The following is an 18,876-nucleotide window of genomic DNA, read 5'->3' as shown; positions in this document are numbered from 1 at the left end:
GCAGAGGGGGCTGTTCCACAGGATGGGAGGGACTTAACAGCTGGACTTGCTCTATATCTGAACAATGAGCAGGGGGGACTACCTCTGAGATGTTGGGAGCACTTCAAAATCCTAATGTCTCTCATAGCAGCTGAGTCAGATTGCTGACCTGTGCAGAGTTGGGACTCCGAGGCACTCAGGTAAGAGCAGGGGTCTTTTTTTTTTGGAACTGGTGATGGAAATCTTCCTTTTTTAAACAAAAAATTGTTTTTAAGTTCCAAGGAAAGAGGATCCGTATTCTCATGGAAAAGCTCATTCTTTCTGTGATTGTGTATTTTAATCCCAGGTACAACCACGTTTAAACTCTAGCTTACTTTCTTCTGAGTGAGATAAATTGGACCGAGAAAGTCACAGCCAGAAGTGAAAAAATGCCTGTGTAGGCTGCACTATCAGCCAACACCCACCTAATTAAAAAGGGAAAAACAAACATTCCTCACGATAGACTTTGACCACAGTTGTTTAAATAATGTTTTACACAAAGTTGGCATGTGTGTCACTGTTTAGGCATTCCACAAGTCTGAACACTGTGTCTACATCATCCTCAGAGTCGTAGACACACGTAATGACAATCCTACATTTTCCACGGTTACAGAATGAAGAAGAATGCTCCACAATGATAAAGACTAGAGGCTCATCTAGGATCAGCTGCGCTGCTTGTGAACCAAAGGTGAGATTGACACCACGGTGCCAGTAGGTAATTTGCACTGTGGTGTCAATCTTGAGATTAATCAACAAGTCCTTTTTCTTCCAGGCACAAAAAAAGCAGGTTCACTGTGTTGCCAGCTATAAATCCTTGTCATTCAGGCAGATTCTTGGCCAAGCTGAAGCTACAGTTAGAAAAACTGTAACTCATTTAGGCAAGTGGGTGTTACCTCAATTAACTTTAAAAATATGTCAGTGTCATTATGCATCGCCTGTAAATCAGTGTCAATCAGTCACTTTTCTCTCTAATCTTACTCTAATCTTATCTTATTAAACTATAAAATGTATTTCACACGGTTGTCAGTCATCCATGTATTGGATTTTCTGCGCAGGCTCAAATAATCAATCAATACTGACCTCCATGACTCATTAAACTAACAGTGATGTCATTAGAATTGGTGCTGTAATGATTGGTTGAGTGAAAAGAAATTAATTAGCAATTATTTTGACAGGTGATTATTTGTCAAAGTCAATTTTCAAGCAAAAAATGATTAAATCTATTTAGTTCCAGCTCCCAAAATGTGAGAATTATAGTAAATTAAATATCTTTGGGTTTTGGACTGTTGGTCAGAAAAAAACAAGATATTTTAAGAAGTCATCTTTGGCTCTAAGACATAGTAATAGACGCTTCTCATCGTTTCCTCATGTTTTACTGACCAGTTTATCAGGAAAATAATCGGCAGATTAATCGTTCGTCAAATCCCTAATTAGAAATATCATACAAAAGAGATAATGAGGCATAATTATGCCCAGTGGTTACTTTATTAGGTACACCTGAACAGTCTAATAAAAACCAATACAACTGTTCTGCCATAAATTCTACATTTACCATGCCTATAATGTTCAGTTTTTGTTGACAATGTCATAAAGGTGTTCAGTTACACTGGACTGAATTATCAGTATGTCACCAAGAACTTTGTAAAGTCAGACTTTATGACGGGACTGCTGTATAGGACTGCATTAAATCATGCAGGAGCCTCCGAGTATATAATTACTTTCTGCTTGAGACAAAGAGAAGTGTAGCAGCTGAAGGCAAAACCTCCTTTTATTCAAATAGCAAACGTCCAAGATGAATTTAAATTGAAGTGTTTATACATATATTGTACTTAAATAACATTATCTCCTTGAGGGTAGGATAGTGAATTTGCGTAAGCACTAAAGGTAGATTGTGAACAGTAAACATTGACATTTAAGTATGTTAACACTATGTTGAAACTCTTTAAGTTTTACACAAGTAATGTATTTGCCTTTAAGGTACGATAAGCAAACTCACACTGTGTGATAAATGCAAAGTGAACGTTCAATATCTTTAAAAACAGTCAAACATTTACGAAGTGGATGACAAACTCAAACAGCAAATTCAGCAGCTGCAGGAAGAGGTGCTGTGGCACGGCGTGGTTGCTGTTGGTGTACAAATGGGAAGGCTTCAGTCTACTTTATATCAGCAGGCCCTTTGTCTTACTCTGCCTCTTAGCCGTGGTTCTCACACCCATGATATCGTGACTGCAACACGGGGACCTCACTGGCGTTGCATTGCGCATAGTGAAAAACAGTACGCACCTTGCACAGCTTACTGTTGGTGTAACTGACAGGAGAACCCTAGTTTTAACTGGATGGCACTCACAGGCTATTGTGAAAAATGCTGCAGTGACAGCTGGCAATTTCCATTTCATGCGGTGAAGCTAATTCAGGGGATTGTTTTGACTATATTCCCACAGTAAGTAACATGTAGAAATAATATACAGAGTAGACGGTTGTCTATGATCCCAATTTACTCTCTCAGTTGAGTATTAAAACAGCGACCAGGTTTATGGACTTCGTGGTTCGGAGTTCCCCTCCACACCCTTTTTTTCTGGGACTGATTGTATGCTATGGGAGACAATGACATCATGTCTCACATAAAACACAGCCAGTAACCTATCAAATGAAAGGGTGGAAAGAGTCACTGGCAGGGTTTCTCCTACCATCATAAGCATTTATACGCAGTGCCTAAACCGAGTGAACAAAAAAACTATGATGAAAGTTCTCTACCAATCTGGAGAGAAAATATAGTTTTGGCCCTAATGTAACACTTTTTTTTTTTTTTTTAATTTTTCCATGAAACTTAGGTTTAAAAAAGTGGGGGCTGTCTTATTTTTCAAGACTAGAAAACTTTGGGATCATGCATTACAACAGATATTCTTTTTTTAATGGAGAGAGTACGGGTGTAACTACAGTCTTTTACAGATCGTTGCATTATTGGATATTTGATAGTCCTGTTATGCTGCTAGGCTAGTGAGTCTTCAGTTAATCAACCTCAAAAGTGTTTCGTTGGCACACTTTTACCGGGCAGGGGTTTCTGAGGGCTGGTGTAACCTGTGCCACAGAGGAAATAAATTCATGAGAAGTTAAAAACGAGTTCTTAGCGTCTCCCGACATCTTTTCCTGAAGAAATGAAACAGGGAGAAAATCTGTCAAACAGCCAAGACTCACTGTCACAGACGGTGAGCTCACACAGACTGAAGAATGTTAACTGCCACAGAAGATAATTGTGCCTGAGGAAAGAGAGTGAGAGATCAAGTAACAGTATCGGAAGTGTTCAGACTTGAATGTTATGTTGTGCTGCATGCTTGACCTGCTCCAGAGCTGGAGCAGGAGCCGATCATTTACCTGGAAAAACTGTGTTATCATTCCTACAGGATCCTGTCATGGACAAAAGAGTTTACAATAAAGTGACAAATAATGAAGAGCAATAGATATATTTCTGGATCAGTCAAATCCTTTTGCTGTTTGAGGCTTTCCATGTGTCCACTCAGCTTTTAACGAACGTTGGGAGAGTTTATCACTAAATAACTACATAATAACTATTATAGCTTAGTTTTAATTGCACAAAGATTCTTTCAGTCCCGAGCGTGTTCCTTACAGATGTCGATGAAAACAGCAAAAACTAAACCCTCTGTCTTTTATTAGAAAAATTACCCAGACACTGTTAAATATTTCCCATGATTGTAGGCTAAATTAACATTTCAGTCAGATTGAACTCTTTAGACATGAACTTTTCTTCTCTCCTCCCCTCTCAGGCAGCAGAAACAGTCTGACATTAATTTAACTTTTTTTTTTTTTTTTAACTCTGCATCACATAGTCGTAATAATTTGTTCATCATCAGACAAAACAGAAGAAATACTCAGTAAGAAACTTAATAATAAATCGTGTACTTATTTACAGTATGTCTTTAGCCTGACTTTAATAATTGGAAAATATTTCTACGTTTTTCTATTCAAGTTGAATGATCATATGTTTTACATTTCACCTTGTTGAATATCACTTTTGGCTGTCACTTTAATGAAATTTACCTGTAAGGATCGACGTTTCTTCTCGTATCATATTAAGTATTTCATTCATGCTCTGGCGATGTTACTTGTAATTAACAACTCCACCTCTTTCACCTGAATGCGGTTGTAACCTCACAGAAAAACCCAGAGTTAGCTGATCAAGTTGATAACCGGCTTTGTGATACAGGTTATCCAGGACGGCCAAAGTTAGGCTCAGTAAAGCCAGATAACGAGAAGATATCCTGGGTATGATGAAATTGCTTTGTAGTAAAGGCCCCCTGTTGTATGTGTGTATCAATTGAATTTTATAGTACAGCTTTAAAACAAGTAAAGAAATTAGGTAAAGACACAGGAGGAGTAAATATTCGGAGTACACAATAAAAAACAAGAAACATATCATTAAATAATGACAATGCCAATAATAAATATGTTTGCGAGGAAGAGATTTGACAAAGACAAAACTTATTTTTCTTGACTTTTCTCTACAAGGACAGAGTTTTAAAGCCCTGGCCCTTGACCATAAAGCCTGGGTAACTTTGGTCTTCATCCTGGATTTTGGAACAGCCTGGAGTATCCAAGGATCTGAGGCTGTCCACAGACTCATAAGGGAACTGAAAGGTTTGTTATGTAGTTGAAAGACAGACCATGTATTGCAAGACATCTTATGGGTGCCATTCAAATTCAGTTCACTGATTTTAAAGGACATAAAAAATCATTAACTTCTGTCATCATCATCAAGTGTATTTTCATTTCCATTTTGCTAGGCTACTAATATTTGAGGAAGTCAGAGTAAAGCTGGATGGGATAAGCTGCTGTTTTACCTTTGTATTTTCACACACAGACCAGTGTGTGAAAATACAAAGGTAACACACAGTAGAAGCCAAACACAGTAAAAATAATATGTTTACTAAATGAAAAAAACACACTCAGTAGTAATTTTAGTAGGTACCACTAGCTACAAACATTATAAAAATAAGTGTTTCCAATATGGTCAATCTTCCCTGATACAAATTATAAACACCTCTCAGTATATAACACAGTTTAACAGTAGACTGGTCCAAAATTAACATACAGTTGAAACAACATCTCTCTACATCAAACCAAACATTATAACCTTAATGAAGTTTGTGAATTATTGCAGAGCTGTTGTATTAGACTGCATTAGTTTTAGTTAATGGAACCTATTAAACTGGCGATTGAGTACATTTTGAAACAATTACTTTAAAAAACATGATAAGCTTATGCAGGGAAAGACAGGTAAATTCTATCCTATATTGGATGGCATATAATTTCAACACTGTGCAGAGTGTCTTGATAATAACCAACCTATCTATAAAATTTTGTGGTGGACACAAAACATTTCTAATGTTATTTACAGACAATGAATGCAATATCCAAACCAATTTAAGCAATTGTTTCTGTGTTATACAGTTCTTTAGGCCAAGATGAACAGTCAAGACATGAAGCAAAATGGCAATACAGAAGTCCACGGACCTGTGGCTGGCATATTTCTGGAGAAGACAAAGGAGAAGATAACCATATATCAAGCCATGAAAAAACGTTTGCTTAAGCCAGGAACAGCATTAGCCCTGCTTGAAGCACAAGCTGCCACAGTGGGCATCGTAGACCCGATAAACAACAGAATACTTCCCGTTTCAGATGCTGTTGAAGAGGGAACAGTTGGACCAGAGATGAAGGAAAAACTCCTCACAGCAGAGAAAGCTATCAGTGGCTATATAGACCCCTACACCAACCAGATAATATCTGTATTCCAAGCTATACAAAAAGATTTAGTCCCAAGAGATTATGGATTGAGGCTGTTGGAAGCACAGATAACCACGCAAGGCCTGTTTGATCCCATTGAGAAGACAAATATTTCAGTTGAATCAGCGATTCAAAATGGCTACTATGAGAAAGGTTTACTCAATGACCAGATGTCAGAGCTCAAAGTGTTCTACGATCCAAATTCACAAGAAAATCTGAACTACCAAAACCTCCTAGAGAAATGCACCGTGGAGCCAGACACTGGCCTGTTGCTCCTTCCTGTCTGCATTACCTTCAAAGGTCTGCGAAGAGGCATATCCTCCACTGAACTCTTTGAATCAAAGATCATTGACCAAGAAACTTTTGATGACCTACAGAAGGGGAAGACAACAACACAGGATGTGTTGTTGATGGAAACAGTGAAAGAATACCTGGAGGGCAAAGGCAGTATCGCAGGCATTGCTGTACTCTCATCCAATCAGAGAATGAGCATTTATCAAGCCATGAAACAAGGCATACTGATGCCTGGAACAGCACTAGTTCTACTGGAGGCACAAGCTGCAACTGGATTTATGATTGATCCTGTAGAAAATAAAAAGTCCACTGTGGATGAGGCCATCAAAAACAAACTTGTTGGCCCAGAATATTATGCAAAGCTGCATTCTGCTGAGAGAGCAGTAACTGGATATAAAGACCCATACACAGGTGAAACTATATCCCTGTTTCAAGCACTGTCAAAAGACCTCATCGTTAAGGAGCATGGGATCCGCCTACTTGAGGCACAAATTGCTACAGGTGGAATAATAGACCCAATCAACAGTCACAGACTTCCCATAGAAGTGGCCTTCAAGAGAGGTTATTTTAATGAAGAAATGAATGCCATACTACAGGATTCAGGAGATGACACAAAAGGGTTTTTTGACCCAAACACAGAAGATAATCTCACGTATCTTCAGCTGATGGAAAGGTGTGTCACTGATCCTGTGACTGGACTGTGCCTCCTCCCACTCCTTGATAAGTCAGGCAGGCTTAATTTCAACTTCATTGACTACCAAACTAAAATGGCCTTCAAAGAGGAGAAGGTGAAAGTGACATGTGGAAAGTACATGGGAATGACAGTATCTCTGTGGGAGCTTATGATGTCAGAATACCTTGATGAACAGCAGAGGCAAGACATCAGTCAAAAGTATAGAGAGGGAGCGCTCAATATCAAGATGATCATTACAATAGTTATGGAAGTCATAGAGAAGTCTGTGAAAACAACTGAAGTTGTCTTTGAAGGCATCAGAGAAACTGTCACAGCCAAACAGCTTTTGGAGGCAGATATCATAAGTGAAGAGGTCCTGGAAGACCTGAAAAGGGGTAAAAAGTCAGTGAAAGACGTGATTGAAGATGAAAATGTAAATGTGTACCTACAGGGGAAGGACAGTATCGCAGGTATTCTGCTTCCTGATTCTCAAATCATGACCATCTACAAGGCCAGACAGAAAGGAAAACTGATGCCAGGAACTGCTCTGATTCTGCTAGAGGCACAGGCAGCAACAGGGTTCATTATTGACCCTATTGGAAACAGAAAGTTTTCAGTGGATGATGCTGTCAAGGCAAAGATCGTGGGGCCTGATATCTGTCAAAAGTTGCGCTCGGCAGAGAAAGCAGTCACTGGGTACAAAGATCCATATGATGGCAAAATAATATCTTTGTTCCAAGCAATGCAAAAAGACCTCATCCTAAAAGACCATGGAATTCGACTCCTGGAGGCACAAATTGCCACTGGTGGGATCATTGACCCAGTGAACAGCCATCGGATTCCTGTCCATGTGGCCTACAAGAGGGGGTACTTCAATGAGGAAATGAATCAGATCCTGAGTGATCCAAGTGATGACACCAAAGGATTTTTTGACCCCAACACCCACGAGAACCTGACATACTTGCAGCTAATGGCCAGATGTGTCACAGATCCCAGTACAGGTCTGTCTCTCTTGCCACTCAAAAGCAAAAGTAACAAAATTAACATAGATGATAATCTTCGAGAAACATTCAAAACAAGCGTTACTGTGAAGTATGGTAGGTTCAAGGGCAAGCACACAACACTGTGGGATCTTATCAATTCAGAGTATCTATCTGAGGACAAACGACAGGAGTTTTTCAAGCTCTTCAAGTCAAGGAAAATCACAATTGAGCAACTCATCATCACCATTTTAGAGATCATTGAGAATAAGGAGATAAAACAGCAAGCAGGGTTGAACTTTGAAAGTCTCAGAGGAAAGGTTTCTGTTGTGGATCTTTTGGCCCTTGACATTGTGGATGAAGAAACATACAACAGTTTGATTGATGGACGGCTGACGAGCAATGATTTGATGAAAATGGACAGCGTGAGAGACTACCTACAAGGAAAAAGTTGTGTTGCTGGGGTGATACTGCAACCCTCCAATCGGAAGCTAAGCATCTATGAGGCACAGAGAATTGGTATTCTCACACCTGGCACTGCCCTTTGCCTCCTTGAAGCACAAGCAGCCACAGGGTTCATTGTTGATCCTCTGAAAAACAAAAAACTTACAGTGGACCAAGCTCTCAGACAAAAGGTAATTGGTCCACAGATGCATGAAAAGCTTCTGTCTGCAGAGAGGGCTGTCACTGGTTACATAGATCCATACACTGGTCAAAAGATCTCACTTTTCCAAGCCTTACAAAAGGATCTAATTGTCAAGCAACATGGCATCCGTTTACTTGAGGCCCAGATTGCTACAGGTGGTGTCATTGATCCCTTGAAGTGTCTTCACCTGCCCCTTGAAGTTGCATATAGGAAAGGATATTTTGATGCAGAACTTAATCAAATCCTGACAGATCCAACTGATGACACAAGGGGCTTTTTTGACCCGAAGACACAAGACAATCTGACATACATGGAGATGCTGGGCAGATGTGTAAAAGATAAGGAAACAGGACTGTGTCTCCTGCCACTGAATGACACACCAAGAGCTACTGGAACAAAAGCAAAAATATTTACTGACACAGAGATAAAGGAAGAGTTTGAAAAAACAGCTGTGAACATATCGGCAGAACGCTACTCAGGAAAATCAGTTTCTCTATGGGACCTGATTCACTCTCGGTACTTCACTGAAGAACAGCGACTTAATTGCATTGAAAAATACAGAACAAAGAAGATGACCACACAAACCATAATTACACTACTGATTTCCACCATTGAAAAACTGGAGAAGAGTGAAACACCCAAAATGATAATGGGCCTGCGAAAGCCTGTCTCTGCACAACAACTACTGGATTCTGATATCATTGATGCAGATACATTCAGACAGGTGAAAGAAGGAAAACTCACTTTTGAAGCAGTAACCCAACGTGAATCTGTGAGAGGATACCTGAAGGGAATGGGAAGCATTGCTGGAATTAAGGTTCATCCTTCCCAGAAAGTAATGAGCATATATGAAGCAAAAAAGGAAGATCTGTTGACACCTGGCATTGCTCTTCTACTGCTTGAAGCACAGGCCGCAACAGGATGGGTGATTGATCCTCTCAAAAACAAGTTCTATGCTGTTGATGAGGCAGCAAGAGAGAAAGTCATTGGACCAGATGTACATGAGCACCTTCTCTCAGCTGAACGAGCCGTCACCGGCTATAAAGATCCATATACAGGTGAAACAATATCACTGTTTGAAGCTGTGAATGAACAGCTCATTCAGAGAAGTGATGGCAGTCGTCTTCTTGAGGCACAGATAGCAACTGGAGGAATCATTGACCCGAATCAAAGTCACAGGCTGCCTGTCCATGTTGCTATTAAAAAGGGATATCTCAGTGAAGAAATTAGCAAAATGCTGTTGAGCCCCACTGATGATGCAAAGGGATTCTTTGACCCAAATACCAAAGAAAACCTCTCTTACCATCAGCTGATAAAGCAATGTGAGAAAGACCCTGGAACTGGCCTACTTCTTCTACCCCTATTTAAAGAAGCATGCCATGTATTTCACACAGATGAACAAATAGAGCTTGCATTTAAGAACAAAACTATCGCCATGAATGCAGGAAAATTTAAAAACCAAGAGGTGACATTGTGGGAGGTGTTGCTCTCTGAATACATATCAGAACAAAAAAGGAAGCAACTCATACAACAATACAAGACAGGAGCCATGAAAATAGAAGAGCTTATTGAAATACTCATAGTTATCGTCACAGAGGTATCATCCAAAGAAAAAAAGTTCAAAGGACTAAGAAAGCAGGTCTCAGCCAGTGAGTTGTATGAGTCAAAGATAATCTCAAAGAAGCTTTTTACACAGATCATACAAGGGGAAGTAACTGAAGAGAATGTTAACAAAATGGAATCAATTCAAAAGTACCTTGGAGCCACAAACTGTATAGCAGGTGTCAGAGTAGAATCTACAAAGAAAGTTATAAGCATCTACCAAGCCAAAACCAAAGGCCTGCTAGCCCCTGGCTCTTCTCTTGTGCTGCTGGAGGCTCAAGCTGCCACTGGCTTTGTCATTGACCCAGTGAACAACAAGAAACTTTCAGTAGAGGAAGCTGTGGCTCAAGGAGTGGTTGGAAGTGAATGGAAAAACAAACTGCTTTCGGCAGAAAGGGCCGTTACAGGATACAAAGATCCCTACACTGGAGACACAATTTCTTTGTTCCAAGCCTTAAAAAAGGATCTCATTGTCAAGGATCATGGAATTCGCCTCCTTGAAGCCCAAATTGCCACAGGAGGCATTATTGACCCAGTACACAGTCATCGAGTGCCTGTACAAGTGGCATATCAAAGAGGTTACTTTGATGAGGAAATGAACCAGATTTTGTCTGATCCTGATGATGACACCAAGGGCTTCTTTGATCCCAACACTCAAGAGAACCTCACCTATTTACAACTGGTGGAGAGATGTGTCACAGATCCAGTTACAGGCCTTAACTTACTGTCCATCGCGAACAAAGGAGAGTTTTATTTCTTTGTTGATGAGGCTACAAAACTCATTCTGAAATCTACAACCACAACCAGAGCAGGAGGGAAATACCAAGGAAAAACTGTATCTCTGTGGGATCTTCTGTACTCCAAATACATCACTGAAGAGAAGAGGAGAGAGCTCGTGCAACAGTACAAGTCTGGATCCATCACAATCAAATACTTTTTGGAAATCATCCTGACAATCATTCAGCAGCAGACCACAACAACCTCATCCTCATCAATCGCCACATGCCAACCACCACAAACAGAAGTGGACAGCGGCACAACAAAAACTACCATCACCACCACTACAATCACAGAGACAAGTCAGGTCCCAAATTTCCATGGAATCAGGAAGGATGTCACTGCTACTGAGCTGCTTGAATCACAAATCATCAACGAGGACCTCTACAAAGATCTTAGCTCTGGAAAAGTCACAGTGACAGAAGTGAGTGAAATGGACTCAGTACGCAAGTACCTGGAGGGACCAACAGCATTGCGGGAGTGTACCTCCAGTCCACCAAGGAGACCATGAGTATCTATGAAGCCAAAGGAAAAGGCCTACTCACTCCTGGTACTTCTCTGGTTCTGCTGGAGGCTCAAGCTGCCACTGGCTTTGTCATTGACCCAGTGAACAACAAGAAACTTTCAGTAGAGGAAGCTGTGGCTCAAGGAGTGGTTGGAAGTGAGTGGAAAAACAAACTGCTTTCAGCAGAAAGGGCCGTTACAGGATACAAAGATCCCTACACTGGAGACACAATTTCTTTGTTCCAAGCCTTGAAAAAAGATCTCATTGTGAAAAATCATGGGATTCGTCTCCTTGAAGCCCAAATCGCCACAGGAGGCATTATTGACCCAGTGCACAGTCACAGAGTGCCTGTACAAGTGGCATATGAAAGAGGTTACTTTGATGAGGAAATGAACCAGATTTTGTCTGACCCCGATGATGACACCAAGGGCTTCTTTGATCCCAACACTCAAGAGAACCTCACCTATCTCCAGCTGGTGGAGAGATGTGTCCCTGATCTCATCACAGGCCTTAGCTTACTGGTCATTGCGAAGAAAGGTGAATTTTATTTCTTTGTTGATGAGGCTACAAAACTCATTCTGAAATCTAAAACCACAACCAGAGCAGGAGGAAATACCAAGGAAAAACTGTGTCTCTGTGGGATCTTCTCTACTCCAAATACATCACTGAGGAGAAGAGGAGAGAGCTCGTGCAACAGTACAAGTCTGGATCCATCACAATCAAACGCTTTTTGGAAATCATCCTGACAATCATTCAGCAGCAGACCACAACAACCTCATCCTCATCAATCGCCACATGCCAACCACCACAAACAGAAGTGGACAGCGGCACAACAAAAACTACCATCACCACCACTACAATCACAGAGACAAGTCAGGTCCCAAATTTCCATGGAATCAGGAAGGATGTCACTGCTACTGAGCTGCTTGAATCACAAATCATCAACGAGGACCTCTACAAAGATCTTAGCTCTGGAAAAGTCACAGTGACAGAAGTGAGTGAAATGGACTCAGTACGCAAGTACCTGGAGGGGACCAACAGCATTGCAGGAGTGTACCTCCAGTCCACCAAGGAGACCATGAGTATCTATGAAGCCAAAGGAAAAGGCCTACTCACTCCTGGTACTTCTCTGGTTCTGTTGGAGGCTCAAGCTGCCACTGGCTTTGTCATTGACCCAGTGAACAACAAGAAACTTTCAGTAGAGGAAGCTGTGGCTCAAGGAGTGGTTGGAAGTGAGTGGAAAAACAAACTGCTTTCAGCAGAAAGGGCCGTTACAGGATACAAAGATCCCTACACTGGAGACACAATTTCTTTGTTCCAAGCCTTGAAAAAAGATCTCATTGTGAAAAATCATGGGATTCGTCTCCTTGAAGCACAAATCGCCACAGGAGGCATTATTGACCCAGTGCACAGTCACAGAGTGCCTGTACAAGTGGCATATGAAAGAGGTTACTTTGATGAGGAAATGAACCAGATTTTGTCTGACCCCGATGATGACACTAGGGGCTTCTTTGATCCCAACACTCAAGAGAACCTCACCTATCTCCAGCTGGTGGAGAGATGTGTCCCTGATCTCATCACAGGCCTTAGCTTACTGGTCATTGCGAAGAAAGGTGAATTTTATTTCTTTGTTGATGAGGCTACAAAACTCATTCTGAAATCTAAAACCACAACCAGAGCAGGAGGGAAATACCAAGGAAAAACTGTGTCTCTGTGGGATCTTCTCTACTCCAAATACATCACTGAGGAGAAGAGGAGAGAGCTCGTGCAACAGTACAAGTCTGGATCCATCACAATCAAATACTTTTTGGAAATCATCCTGACAATCATTCAGCAGCAGACCACAACAACCTCATCCTCATCAACCGCCACATGCCAACCACCACAAACAGAAGTGGACAGCGGCACAACAAAAACTACCATCACCACCACTACAATCACAGAGACAAGTCAGGTCCCAAATTTCCATGGAATCAGGAAGGATGTCACTGCTACTGAGCTGCTTGAATCACAAATCATCAACGAGGACCTCTACAAAGATCTTAGCTCTGGAAAAGTCACAGTGACAGAAGTGAGTGAAATGGACTCAGTACGCAAGTACCTCGAGGGGACCAACAGCATTGCGGGAGTGTACCTCCAGTCCACCAAGGAGACCATGAGTATCTATGAAGCCAAAGGAAAAGGCCTACTCACTCCTGGTACTTCTCTGGTTCTGCTGGAGGCTCAAGCTGCCACTGGCTTTGTCATTGACCCAGTGAACAACAAGAAACTTTCAGTAGAGGAAGCTGTGGCTCAAGGAGTGGTTGGAAGTGAGTGGAAAAACAAACTGCTTTCAGCAGAAAGGGCCGTTACAGGATACAAAGATCCCTACACTGGAGACACAATTTCTTTGTTCCAAGCCTTGAAAAAAGATCTCATTGTGAAAAATCATGGGATTCGTCTCCTTGAAGCACAAATCGCCACAGGAGGCATTATTGACCCAGTGCACAGTCACAGAGTGCCTGTACAAGTGGCATATGAAAGAGGTTACTTTGATGAGGAAATGAACCAGATTTTGTCTGACCCCGATGATGACACCAAGGGCTTCTTTGATCCCAACACTCAAGAGAACCTCACCTATCTCCAGCTGGTGGAGAGATGTGTCCCTGATCTCATCACAGGCCTTAGCTTACTGGTCATTGCGAAGAAAGGTGAATTTTATTTCTTTGTTGATGAGGCTACAAAACTCATTCTGAAATCTAAAACCACAACCAGAGCAGGAGGGAAATACCAAGGAAAAACTGTGTCTCTGTGGGATCTTCTCTACTCCAAATACATCACTGAGGAGAAGAGGAGAGAGCTCGTGCAACAGTACAAGTCTGGATCCATCACAATCAAACGCTTTTTGGAAATCATCCTGACAATCATTCAGCAGCAGACCACAACAACCTCATCCTCATCAATCGCCACATGCCAACCACCACAAACAGAAGTGGACAGCGGCACAACAAAAACTACCATCACCACCACTACAATCACAGAGACAAGTCAGGTCCCAAATTTCCATGGAATCAGGAAGGATGTCACTGCTACTGAGCTGCTTGAATCACAAATCATCAACGAGGACCTCTACAAAGATCTTAGCTCTGGAAAAGTCACAGTGACAGAAGTGAGTGAAATGGACTCAGTACGCAAGTACCTCGAGGGGACCAACAGCATTGCGGGAGTGTACCTCCAGTCCACCAAGGAGACCATGAGTATCTATGAAGCCAAAGGAAAAGGCCTACTCACTCCTGGTACTTCTCTGGTTCTGCTGGAGGCTCAAGCTGCCACTGGCTTTGTCATTGACCCAGTGAACAACAAGAAACTTTCAGTAGAGGAAGCTGTGGCTCAAGGAGTGGTTGGAAGTGAGTGGAAAAACAAACTGCTTTCAGCAGAAAGGGCCGTTACAGGATACAAAGATCCCTACACTGGAGACACAATTTCTTTGTTCCAAGCCTTGAAAAAAGATCTCATTGTGAAAAATCATGGGATTCGTCTCCTTGAAGCACAAATCGCCACAGGAGGCATTATTGACCCAGTGCACAGTCACAGAGTGCCTGTACAAGTGGCATATGAAAGAGGTTACTTTGATGAGGAAATGAACCAGATTTTGTCTGACCCCGATGATGACACCAAGGGCTTCTTTGATCCCAACACTCAAGAGAACCTCACCTATCTCCAGCTGGTGGAGAGATGTGTCCCTGATCTCATCACAGGCCTTAGCTTACTGGTCATTGCGAAGAAAGGTGAATTTTATTTCTTTGTTGATGAGGCTACAAAACTCATTCTGAAATCTAAAACCACAACCAGAGCAGGAGGGAAATACCAAGGAAAAACTGTGTCTCTGTGGGATCTTCTCTACTCCAAATACATCACTGAGGAGAAGAGGAGAGAGCTCGTGCAACAGTACAAGTCTGGATCCATCACAATCAAACGCTTTTTGGAAATCATCCTGACAATCATTCAGCAGCAGACCACAACAACCTCATCCTCATCAATCGCCACATGCCAACCACCACAAACAGAAGTGGACAGCGGCACAACAACTACCATCACCACCACTACAATCACAGAGACAAGTCAGGTCCCAAATTTCCATGGAATCAGGAAGGATGTCACTGCTACTGAGCTGCTTGAATCACAAATCATCAACGAGGACCTCTACAAAGATCTTAGCTCTGGAAAAGTCACAGTGACAGAAGTGAGTGAAATGGACTCAGTACGCAAGTACCTGGAGGGGACCAACAGCATTGCAGGAGTGTACCTCCAGTCCACCAAGGAGACCATGAGTATCTATGAAGCCAAAGGAAAAGGCCTACTCACTCCTGGTACTTCTCTGGTTCTGTTGGAGGCTCAAGCTGCCACTGGCTTTGTCATTGACCCAGTGAACAACAAGAAACTTTCAGTAGAGGAAGCTGTGGCTCAAGGAGTGGTTGGAAGTGAGTGGAAAAACAAACTGCTTTCAGCAGAAAGGGCCGTTACAGGATACAAAGATCCCTACACTGGAGACACAATTTCTTTGTTCCAAGCCTTGAAAAAAGATCTCATTGTGAAAAATCATGGGATTCGTCTCCTTGAAGCCCAAATCGCCACAGGAGGCATTATTGACCCAGTGCACAGTCACAGAGTGCCTGTACAAGTGGCATATGAAAGAGGTTACTTTGATGAGGAAATGAACCAGATTTTGTCTGACCCCGATGATGACACCAAGGGCTTCTTTGATCCCAACACTCAAGAGAACCTCACCTATCTCCAGCTGGTGGAGAGATGTGTCCCTGATCTCATCACAGGCCTTAGCTTACTGGTCATTGCGAAGAAAGGTGAATTTTATTTCTTTGTTGATGAGGCTACAAAACTCATTCTGAAATCTACAACCACAACCAGAGCAGGAGGGAAATACCAAGGAAAAACTGTGTCTCTGTGGGATCTTCTCTACTCCAAATACATCACTGAGGAGAAGAGGAGAGAGCTCGTGCAACAGTACAAGTCTGGATCCATCACAATCAAACGCTTTTTGGAAATCATCCTGACAATCATTCAGCAGCAGACCACAACAACCTCATCCTCATCAATCGTCACATGCCAACCACCAAAAACAGAAGTGGACAGCAGCACAACAAAAACTACCATCACCACCACTACAATCACAAAGACAAGTCAGGTCCCAAATTTCCATGGAATCAGGAAGGATGTCACTGCTACTGAACTGCTTGAATCACAAATCATCAACGAGGACCTCTACAAAGATCTTAGCTCTGGAAAAGTCACAGTGACAGAAGTGAGTGAAATGGACTCAGTGCGCAGGTACCTCGAGGGGACCAACAGCATTGCAGGAGTGTACGTCCAGTCCACCAAGGAGACCATGAGTATCTATGAAGCCAAAGGAAAAGGCCTACTCACTCCTGGTACTTCTCTGGTTCTGCTGGAGGCTCAAGCTGCCACTGGCTTTGTCATTGACCCAGTGAACAACAAGAAACTTTCAGTAGAGGAAGCTGTGGCTCAAGGAGTGGTTGGAAGTGAGTGGAAAAACAAACTGCTTTCAGCAGAAAGGGCCGTTACAGGATACAAAGATCCCTACACTGGAGACACAATTTCTTTGTTCCAAGCCTTGAAAAAAGATCTCATTGTGAAAAATCATGGGATTCGTCTCCTTGAAGCACAAATCGCCACAGGAGGCATTATTGACCCAGTGCACAGTCACAGAGTGCCTGTACAAGTGGCATACCAAAGAGGTTACTTTGATGAGGAAATGAACCAGATTTTGTCTGACCCCGATGATGATACCAAGGGCTTCTTTGATCCCAACACTCAAGAGAACCTCACCTATCTCCAGCTGGTTGAGAGATGTGTCACCGATCCCATCACAGGCCTTAGCTTACTCCCCTTGCGCAGGTGAAGGAAAGAAGACCTGTTAACAACGATTTATTCTTTTGTTTTGTTTGCACTATCAGACTTTTGTACTCAATATTGCTGCCAGTACCATTTTCTGTCATAGTTACAAAATAATTTCACGTTTCTTAGTTTTAGTTCAGTTAAGCTTGTCCTTAAAGAAATATGGAGCAAAAATACTGTAAATGCATACTGTATCGTGCTGAATACTTCCATAATACAGCAAGAAATGTATTATGGAAAACTCTCTATGGTATTATAGGAAGAGGTGTTTTGGTTAAAAGTTTTGATTACCATGAGGACTATAAACCTTTTGTGATAGTTTGTAGTCATGGCACTGATACACAAAATAGGAAATTTAGCTACTATGAAACCCCCAAAAATTAATCCAACCTGGGGAGATCGAGAATTAATTGGCTCAAAACCTCTCAAAAACAACAGAAATAAGATAATTATTACATACAAATTCTACACATAGAAGGTTTAGAGCTATTATTTACACCTGTGTTTGATATGCCAAATGTCTGCTGCAAAAAAGCCTACTGGTATGAGTTAAAATCAAGAAGTGCAATATAAATTTATGGTTTTAGCCTTCTACTAGTTTTCAATCTCTGTTTTTATTAAATTCTGATCTTCTGTGACTACTTACATGGCAGTAACTGTAGTATCAAACATTCTGGATTTATGAAACTTCTTTTCCCTGGTTTAATGTTGTTTCATATTATTTGTGGGATCACTGGACTGGAGTCTTTCTACACTGATGTACCTAGATGGGCTCAGCTGAGCCTACTTTTACCTCACTTATAGAAGCTGAACTTAATGTCTAACAGCATTTGGGCAAAAGCTTTTCCTACTGAAATATGTTGTGTTTCCTAAGTGAAATGTGACTACAGTGAATATAGTTTTGCTGGGCCTGCTTTCACTTCACTTATTTTAAATTCAACAATAAAGTAAATCAAATATGAACACATTTGGCTATTTAAAAAGTGTGAAATGTGTCTTTCACTTATAAACACTTGCATGTACAACACTGCAAGACAGACCACATTTGGTCATTATGTAAATTTAGTTGAGTACAACACCCTCTAGTGGAAAGAAAGTATACTAGCAGCTTTATATTGACATGTTGAACTTTTTTTTTTATTTCAAATATTTCTAGACAAACCTTTGTCCAGAATTATTGTAACTTGGTGTGAAAAGAAGTATTTAAAAAGTCAAAAATTACATTCAAAAAATCCTAATATACACAGCTGAATGTCTCAGTAGGTTTATAACTGAGGTGATTCATATAAATGTATTCAAATCCAACATGACAAAGTCACTCTTTAAGCTACATGAAGATAGTGGTCTTACTGACTCTTAACTGACATTAATACAGCCGCAACAGAGTTTCTCACCAGTTTCCAAATCCTTGGTTTTTGCTTTCTAGCAGTAAGGAGTGCTTTTGCATCTGTTTTGTGTTAACAATATACACTCACTACCGGTCAAACATTTTGGAACAACTCAATTTTTCAGTTGTCACTGAAATTTACAAAGTGTAATGTCTCAGCGTTCTCTGAAATTAAAGCATAAAACAAATCAATGATAAGGCTTTTTTTGTTGTCGTTTTGTTTTAAAAGAGGAATAATTTAATCTTAAACCGAAACCACTCATGGCCTTCTTTCTACAATGG

General features: G+C 41.3%; 1 protein-coding gene across 1 annotated transcript; it reads left to right on the top strand.

Annotated features, from left to right (window-relative positions):
• Positions 1 to 88: 88 nt before the first annotated feature.
• On the top strand, positions 89 to 18,786 carry eppk1 (epiplakin 1). The gene is made up of 4 exons (XM_040122452.1): positions 89 to 179; positions 4,543 to 4,671; positions 5,485 to 10,759; positions 12,168 to 18,786. Exons 3-4 carry the CDS (start codon positions 5,499 to 5,501, stop codon positions 17,209 to 17,211), a joined length of 10,305 nt encoding a protein of 3,434 aa, XP_039978386.1. The 5' UTR covers positions 89 to 179; positions 4,543 to 4,671; positions 5,485 to 5,498; the 3' UTR covers positions 17,212 to 18,786.
• Positions 18,787 to 18,876: the final 90 nt, after the last annotated feature.

This window comes from Xiphias gladius, chromosome 24 (assembly GCF_016859285.1).
Source record: "Xiphias gladius isolate SHS-SW01 ecotype Sanya breed wild chromosome 24, ASM1685928v1, whole genome shotgun sequence".
Lineage (NCBI taxonomy): Eukaryota > Metazoa > Chordata > Actinopteri > Istiophoriformes > Xiphiidae > Xiphias > Xiphias gladius.
Note: the sequence above shows the minus strand (reverse complement) of the source record. Positions and strands in the feature narration are given on the sequence as shown.